At 35.6% G+C, this 9,708-nt stretch overlaps 1 protein-coding gene across 1 annotated transcript in view; it reads left to right on the forward strand.

Moving 5' to 3' along the window:
* Nucleotides 1-2,841: 2,841 nt before the first annotated feature.
* bf-2 (complement factor B-2) overlaps nt 2,842-9,708 on the forward strand; it is a gene marked incomplete in the record, with an annotated part of 14,698 nt that continues 7,831 nt past the window's right edge. The window contains 10 exon segments of the mRNA NM_001033839.1: nt 2,842-2,917; nt 3,947-4,090; nt 4,747-4,956; nt 5,208-5,348; nt 5,893-6,069; nt 6,373-6,576; nt 7,114-7,311; nt 7,663-7,889; nt 8,840-8,984; nt 9,224-9,372. Coding sequence (NP_001029011.1) covers nt 2,842-2,917; nt 3,947-4,090; nt 4,747-4,956; nt 5,208-5,348; nt 5,893-6,069; nt 6,373-6,576; nt 7,114-7,311; nt 7,663-7,889; nt 8,840-8,984; nt 9,224-9,372 — 1,671 coding nt within the window.

Below are 9,708 nucleotides of genomic sequence, written 5' to 3' on the forward strand. Positions count from 1 at the left end.
TCATTCATTCATTCATTCAGGTATATGATCCAGAAACAAGAACCAGTATGTGGGTTCAGATTGGAATTGTCAGCTGGGGCTGGGGTTGCGGTCAAAACTACAGTTTACATGGCATAACATATTACTACCCTGGATATTATACTGACGTTTTTAAGCTATTACACTGGATTAAAAATTTCATTTAAAAAAATAAAATTTTAAATTAAAAATGATTTATTTTTTTTACTTGGAATAGATTGAATATATTTCAAATTTGTTTTAAAACTGTTTGAAATAAAAAGATGTTGCTTTGAAGGTGATTTTGTTGTTGTGTCTTACGGGTAGTTGTTAGTTTACGTATTGTTGTAGTAGGGTATAAGTTCGAGGCTCGATGCGGGTACAATTATGTTTGTGTGTGTGTGTCTTTGGGCAAGACACTTAACGGCAATTACTTCAACCAAGTGGTAACTAATGGGTCGTACAAATTATCAGCCATTCAGAAACAACAATCACCCACAAAGTTACATACGTGGTAACTCGTAAGCAGGCACAAGGTGTATGAAACAGATGTTATAACAACTGTCATTGCCCGCCACGCAAGGATAAATAAGTTACATTCATTCGCCTTATGCTCAAAACGTAATATAACAATGTGTATTACAGCTAAAACACACTTACTGTTTCAACAAAAAGTTAACTGACTACACGGCATAGCTACAAGCGAAATAGCGTTATTCCCTAATACTATTTATAACTATATCGAAACTGACGTAGGCTTAAGAATACACCATGATTTTCGGTACTAAAAGCAAAGTTTCGATCAAAATTTTTGCTGTTTTTGTAAAGTGTATAGGCACGCATAAAACAATCACCCACAAAGGTACAATTTGGTACAGCTCGTAAGCTGGCACGAGTTGTATAAAATAGAACATCCGTGTTATAACGACTGTTATTGTCCTGTCATGCGAGGATAAAACTTTATTCATACGTATTTTTTTCTCGTCGCATTTGCCAGTAAACAAAGAATATTTACAAAATTATGTAACCGTATCCTCACGACTCTAAAAGGGCGTTGTTAATTGTTAAAACGTAATTAGAATCCATCGTACCCAACGGCACTATTACATCACAATAGTAATTTATGCAGCATGTTATCTTAAATGTCCTCGCCAATTTAAACATTTATGTGCAATAACGTAGCAACGAAAGTTTAAAACTAAAGCATAATTTTTGAGCATTTAAAATACACTAAATGTATTGGCAAATTAAACAGCCCTCAGAAAACTATATCAATTAAACATAAATGGCTCGTTTGTTTAGTGTACACGCTTATTTTCTTCCAATTAAATGTAAATATCTTTTCTTTGTAGGCGTTTAACAACTGTTGTTTTGTCGCTATATCCTGCTGTATTTTCGTTTAAAATAGTTTAAAATTTTCGCTACCGTAATCGAAGAGACAAATAAAAATTTTATAAATGTAAAACAACTTAAATATAACAATCTTGCAGTAAATTAGCTTTGTAATTTTTCGCACTTAACTTTGGTTGGCACAAAACTGCTTTATATATATATTATTATGTTACCGTAACACAGAAGCAGTTAAAAACTTTTGTTACAATAGCGACAAAAATATGACCTTTATAATTGGATAGATTAAAGCTAACTTTAAAACGTTGCGATTATTTTCGATGAATTGACGTTTAAATGCCAATGTAAATGTTAATCTAAACAAATTGGCCGTTTAATTGGAAGAATTTATTTATCAAGTCAAAATCGCCGGAGGCCATTCTATGAAATTTTATTAAGCGGTTTTCTGTTTTGCGTCAAAACTTTCGTAGCCTGTTTTTGCAGGTTTTCTGTGTTTGTCCTTGGGCGCTGATTCGTATCAAGCTAAATCCTACAGGAAAGAAGTCAGTCACGTTTTTAAGTAAAGTTGAATATTGGGCAAATATATTCCAAAATCACAAGTCACTTTAAACGCGATAGGACCTCACTTTTACAGAAAAGGCTACTAGTTTAAAAACTAATGAGATATACAAAGACAAATTTTACTAGTTAGAATTAGTTTAGTAGTTAATAAGTTAAGTAGAAAACTAGAGCTCAAAACTGTTGTAGTGTTAGTTAAATAGAATAATTCCAATTTAAAAAAGCAGAATAAGCAAAAGTAGCATAGTAGGTTGGGGAAAGATGGGATAGCTTTTAAATTTATTTTCTCGTCCCATTTATTAGTAAACATAAAAACATTCAAAAATTTTTAAAACTATATTATCACGACTCCCATAGACTGTTGTTAATTGTTTAAAACACGATCAGAATGTTTGGACATTATGTACTAAAGGTGTCCCATCTACCCCACAGTACAGTATATAGATCCTAAAAATGCCAAATTTGTAGCGCTTTTAAAACAACGTTTTTTAGTAAGTTGGGATAAGATTGTCCGTATTTTTATTCTTTTTTATCGTCCCGTCTGGTAGTAAACAAAGAATATTAACAAAAGTATTTAACCGTATCCTCACGACTCTAAAAAGTGTTGTTAACTGTTTAAAACATGATCAGAAAATATGGGTTTTAAGTGCTAACGGTATCCATCTTACCACACTATCGTCTGTAGGGTGTAACGGTCACGCCTTTTATCCAAAACATTATTTCTTTCTTTTTTATCAACAAGCGTGTTTTAACAACTGTTGTTTTACCGTTACTACCCGTCTTTTCGCTTTTGTCAACTCCCTTCTTCTTCGTTAACGTGACCGAAGTGACGAAATAAATCTCATTTATTCATTCACACAGTAACATACATTATTTTTAAATTTTAATATAATTTAGAAACTTGTTTTACAGCGATTTTTGTATTCAGTTGAAATAATGGGTTTTCGCAGGATTTTGGTTCTGTCTTGTCTTTTGCTGTACTTTGTTAATTTTGCCAGTGGCGGTCATATAGGTAAGCATACGGGTATATATATATATATATTCATATTCATATATGTGGGGTAAGATGGGACACCTTTCATTCTATTTTCTTGTCCCATTTGGCAGTAAACTAGGAACATTCAAAGATATATGAAACTGTATCCTCACAATTCCCATAGACCGTTGTTAATTGTTTAAAACACGATCAGGGTATTTGGATATTTTGTGCTAAAGGTAAAGGTGTTCCGTCTTTCCCTATAATACTGTTTAAAACCTAATGCTATTTAAACAACACAAGTTGCATGAATTTAGTATAAATAAATGTAACTTATTTAACCTTGTGTGGTGGGGCAAAACAGTCCTTATAACACGGGTGTTCTGTTTTATACACCTCGTGCCCGCTTACGAATTACCACGTATGTAACTTTGTAGGTGATTTTTTTTCTATTTTTGTAATGTATGGCTGACAAAATTTTAACAACAAATCAGTGACTAACTGACTAATAAGAAAAGGAAATGTGATTTATGCGTCTTGCCCAAGGACACAAACGCCCACAATGGTAGCGGCGACGGCAGTAACGTCTCCGTCTCACATTGGTTAGCACCAGCCTCAAATGTGGAGATGCGTGGTGATACTCAAACCCAGGAATCCCTTAGGAATTATCTAAAATAAATTATCAGCCATACATAAATAAAAAGTCAAGATAATTAATCACCCACAAAGTAACATACTTGGTAACTCGTAAGCGGGCATGAAGTGTATGAAACAGAACACCCGTATTATAGCAAAGTGGGAGAATATGGGACACCTTTTCATTCTATTTTCTTTACCCATTTGGTAGTAAACGGAGAACATTTAATGAATTATAAACCCGTATCCTCACGACTCCCATAGACCGTTTTTATCTGTTTAAAACACGATCAGGATATTTGGGTATTATGTGCTAAAGGTGTCCCATCTTCTTCCACCCTACTATATAACAGCTATCCTTGAGCGACCACACAAAAGAATAAAACAAGTTACATTCATTCATTAATATCATATTGTTCTTTTATTTAGGCGACTGTCCGAACAGAAACAGAACCTCAGCAAGGGGGGTTGGGCGGCGTTGTAGAAAACAGTGTCGGCCAGGTGATACGAGATGCAGAGGCGGAAAAGTTTGCCTGTGTGACCACGAATGTGGCTATTCCTGTATAAAGTTGGGTAGGTGTTAATATACACGTCTGATTTTGCACCGTGTTAGAAGAAATGACAAAAACCATGTTATAGTAGGGTGGGTGGGATGGGACATCATTTCATTTTATTTTTCCGTCCCATTTGATAGTAAACAAAAAATATTCAAAGAATTATAAATCGTATTCTCAAAACCCCTATAGACCGTTGTTGATTGTTTAAAGCACGATCAGGATATTTGAATGTTATGTCCTAAATGTGTCCCATCTTCCCCCACCCCACTATATATAGTGTATAAAGACACGGGGGTTATGTTTCATACACCTCGTGCCAGGTTACGACTTACCAAGTATGTTACTTTGTGGGTGATTATTTTGTGGGATATTTTATGTGCGGCTGATAGTTTGAACAACCCATTAGTAACCGCTGGGTTAGAGCAATTGCCGTAAAGTGTCTTGCCCAAGGACATATACGCCCACAATGGTAGCAGCATACCAATTTTTACAGCTCCAAACACAATACCATAAAAAATCACCCCACAAAGTAACATACTTGGTAACTTGTAAGCTGACACGGGGTGTATGAAACAGAACACCCGTGTTATAACGACTGTCATTTTGTGGCCACGCAAGGATAAAGTAAGTTACATTCATTCATTCATTCATTCAATCATTTCTTTTTTACAGATAACTTTTGCCCCCATCCTCCTACACTTCTAAACTCCACAAGTATTAACATAACACGTACCAATGCGTCAGGCATAGTCCAAGCAGAAGCGCCATACCGTTACAATGACCGTGCAAGATATATATGCGATGCAGGCTTTACATTAGTACAAGATGGTAACCATATGTGCCATGGTAGAAGGGGATGGACAGGCACTTCTATATGTGCACGTAAGTTGCTCACTGTTAAGTTATAACATGGATGTCTTCTTATACACCAGACACACATGGTGAATTCATACACCTCATGCTCACTGTTGAGCTATAACATGAGTGTCTTCTTATACACCAGACACACATGATGTATTCATACACTTCATGCTCACTGCAAGTTATAACATGGGTGTCTTCTTATACACCAGACACACATGGTGTATTCATACACCTCATGCTCACTGTCAAATTATACTGTATATCTACAGGTAATTGTGGGCAGTATGATCCAGTGCTTGTAAGACGTAGAGGTATGGTGTGTGGAACAGAATGTCATGTGGATTCACAATGCAGCAATGGTTTACAATGCTTATGTGATGGTGCTTGTGGACTCAGGTGTGCCAATTCAAGTGAGTATAAGATAAGAGGTGCAACAACATAGGCGCCAAACCTGGGGTGGCAGTGGGCAAGACTACCCTGGAATTTTCGCACTGCATTAATCAGTAAACATTACAATTGAAAAGTTAGATTTATTTTATAATAATGAGTGTCTAACTACTCCTGCCCCCAATATCAGATTAACAAAGAAATATATTTATTGCAATCTGGGTTTAAATCTCAATACTACCTGAATCCCATTTTGGTTAACCTAAATACTTACCAAGCTTTTGGCATGGACTTTCTGGCCAGCACTGTAAAAACTAAAAACATTTTTTCAAACTACTGTAAAGTTATGTGCGCAATTATTTTGTGTGAAAGGGAGTAAAAAATAGATCTTTTGTTGTTAGTTTTTTTAATAGATCTTCTGTAATTTGTTTTTGTGATCTTAAAGGATCTACTTTTTGTATAGACAGAACCAAACAGCTGGGTAAAACCGGGGTGTTAAACACTTAAGTCTGCCATACTGCTTAAAAAAAATTTCAAACTAAAAATCAAACATAATTTTTTTTGTAGGCAATGACTGTGGTGAAGCCCCTCAAGTGAGAAATGCGACACTACAGTACACAGGAGAAGGGTTAGGTCGTGTAGCAAACTACATCTGCGATAGTGGCTTCTACAGATCAAGTGGAAGCTATGCTAGGAGATGCACAGTTGCTGGCACTTGGGATGGAACTTCTCCTACTTGCACAAGTGAGTTAAAACTTAAAATTTCTTGCAGGATTTAACATTTATTTGGGGTCAAAACATTTTAAGTGCCATGAGTGACGTGTTACTCCAACTTTTGGGGTAATATTCTATGTTTTATGTAATTAACGAATAAATTAATGTAACTTATTTACCCACGTATGGCGGGATACGACAGTCATTATAACACAAGTGTTCTGTTTCATACACCTCGTGCCCACTTACGAGCTACAATGTATGTAACTTTGTGGTGATTATATTTTTGGATCTTTTTGTTTATACGTAATATTGTTTACATGTACTTTATAGGAGTTGAGTGCCCGGACCCAAGTGAAGCAATTGGAATGACAGACGGATATATAGCAGACTGGGTTGGAGGTCCTTACTACCCTGGCCAACAGTTTACATTTGAATGTCCATCGGGATACAGGTTAATTGGATCCCCTGTAAGAAGTTGTCAAACTAATGGTCGTTGGAGTGGCGTGCCAAATGCTTGTGACAGGCAGCGCCGAAGTGAGTTATGACTCCTTGTTAAAACAATATTTTCCTAGTTTTGGAGATTTGATTTTTTTAAAAAAGTTTTAAAATCTTGGATAAATAAGTAATGTGAGGATAAGTAAGTAACGTGAGGATAAGTAAGTAATGTGAGGATAAGAAAGTAATGTGAGGATACATAAGTAATGTGAAGATAAGTAAGTAATGTGAGGATAAGTAAGTAATGTGAGGATAAGTAAGTAATGTGAGGATAGGTAAGTAACGTGAGGATAAATAAGTAATGTGAGGATAAATAAGTAATGTGAGGATAAATAAGTAACGTGAGGATAAGTAAGTAATGTGAGGATACATAAGTAATGTGAAGATAAGTAAGTAATGTGAGGATAAGTAAGTAATGTGAGGATAAGTAAGTAACGTGAGGATAAATAAGTAATGTGAGGATAAATAAGTAATGTGAGGATAAATAAGTAACGTGAGGATAAGTAAGTAATGTGAGGATAAGTAAGTAAGTAATGTGAGGATAAATAAACAATAATTAACAAATGATTTTTACAGCTGGTGAAGTCAGATGCTCCCATCCTGGAATTCCTGTCAACGGGGAATTATTTTCTGGCGGGCGTGGACGTAATCGTTTTAGTGTGGGCAGTACGGTTACCTTCAGATGCCATGGAAGATACATACTGGTAGGCCAAGCTGTGCAAACATGCATGCGTTTCTTACAATGGGATGGACAAGGGGCACCTCAATGTATTGGTAAGGATTTTATATTTTTTGTAGTAATGTTAGAGTTTAAATTGAAAGACATTGTGTGTTAAGGTACTGGGTTCAAAGCTTGATGCTGCTAGCTTGGTCAGTGGTAATATTTTTTTACAATTTCCATCTAAATAGTTTTTTTTCACTGTTTAAAAAAATTATAAATGGATGTTACTAAATTATTCTTGCTTAGCAAGCAATGACAGTTGTTATAACACAGGTATCTGTTTCATACACCTAGTGCCCGCTAATGAGTTACCATGTATATAACTTTTTGGCTGAATTATTTGGGAGAGTAAAAATTTCCTTTTCTGTAAGGCTTCTGTCACCAAGAAATGAATCTTTTTTTAGATCCAATTTACCCAGACGACCCACGGGAAGCTGCTCAAAGGTTGAGCGAAAATACAAATCGTATAAGTGTGCATATGAGTACACCAAGCTCTGGAGTTGGTGGGCGATCCATCACAGCTGATCATGAGGGTGGAAATGAAATTTATTTTCTGATTGATTTTTCACGAAGTGTAACTGACGAAGCGCTTGATCACTCACTCAAATTTGCACAGAAGCTTGTCACAAGGGTTTGTTAGATATTCATATTCTTAAGTATTATAAGGGTCAGTGGTATTGCACACCATATAGTGAATGAATGAGTGAATGTAACTTACTTTATCCTACCGTGGCCAGAAAACGACAGTCATTATAACACCGGTGTTCTGTTTCATACACCTCGTGCCTGCTTACGAGTTACCGAATATGTTACTTTATGGCTGATTTTTTTATTTTTTTATGTGTGGCTGATAATTTGGACAACCCATTAGTGACCAATGGTTTGAAGCAATTATAGTGAAAGAATGTATTGAAAAAAACACCCATTACTGTTACCATTGTGGGCGTATGTTTCTTTGGGCAAGCCACTTAACGTCAATTGCTCCAACCCAGTGGTCACTAATAAGCTGTCTAAATTATCAGCCATACATATATAACAAAACTAGTGACATTTACTTGCATGCACAAAAGGATAACTAATACCCTTTTTTGCATGGTAGAAAGTTAATGCGAATAACGATCCGCATTAACTCGTCATATGATAACTCGCTAACCGCGTTACTTTGCATGGTCATTTTGTTTATGCGCGTATCAACATTGAGTAAGCTTATTTTAGCGCAATATTGTTAAATCTAGTTTATAAAATAAGTTTTAACACCTCATGGTGCTATTACCAACTAAATCCTGTAAAAATAATATCTGAAAAAAATAAGGCTCTTAAAAGTGAAACTGTACTTCACTATACTTTTCTTTACTCGCATAATGCGAGCAACAACCAACCTCCTACAGCAGGTTACATGCTTATGACGATATGCGTGTTAACTTTGTTTTTGCGAGTAAATATGCGAGTACTTACGCGCATAAAAGTGACCATGCAGAAAGGGTATAAGGTACCATCAATTACTTATAGTTTAAACCTAATACATATTTTTCCAGTTTTTAGTAAAAAACAGTTTTTAATATTTTGATTCTTTATTTGCAGTTTGCTGGGGGAACAAATAAAACGGCACATTACGGGGTAATTATTTTTGCCTCTGAACCCAAAGTTGAACTCAACAGTAGGATTAATAGACAACTGAACTCAACTCAAATTATTCAATATTTTATACGAATTTCTCAAAAAAAGCGTAAGTTTTCATAAAATAAATTTTTGTAATTTTTTTTGGGGGTAATTTTTGAATTTTGTATAAAATAAGGGTAAAAATATCCAAAAAAATAAAACATATCCATATAGGACCTGATACGTGGACATGAGGTGTATAAAACAGAACACCTGTGTTATAACAACTCTCATTGCACTACATACAAGAATAAAGCAAGTTACATGAAACAGGCTAAGTTGAGTTAAATTATGTTTGAATTACAGAGGAAATACGACAGACAGTTGGTGGGGGAACCAACACTGGAGCTGCCTTGAACGTCTTAAGAGGAATGTTGGGTATTTCTTACCAGACTGACAGAATCAACAATGGAGGCAACAACAGACAAAGGCACTGCTTTATTCTGACTGACGGTAACTTTTTTGTTTAAAATATTTTCCATAGGGTAGGGTGAAGCTGTATTTGTGGATAAACTTTAAAATAAGCCAAACTTAAGCACTTTGGGGCTGGTGAATGCTTGAACCGAATTGTATTTTCTGATGTGGCAAAGTGGATTGGGTGCCTGCCTCTAACCTAGAGGTAATGGGTTCAAGACTTGTCAATGCCACCGTTGTCACTGTGCAAAAAACATACAAAAAATTTAAAAAGTCAAATAAAATAATCACTCACGAAGTGCCCCCGTGGCGTAGCGGTTATCGCGCCTGTCTGTAACCATAGGTAATGGGTTCAAGGCTCGTCGCTGCTACCATTG

The sequence above is a fragment of the Ciona intestinalis genome, chromosome 13 (genome assembly GCF_000224145.3).
Source record: "Ciona intestinalis chromosome 13, KH, whole genome shotgun sequence".
Lineage (NCBI taxonomy): Eukaryota > Metazoa > Chordata > Ascidiacea > Phlebobranchia > Cionidae > Ciona > Ciona intestinalis.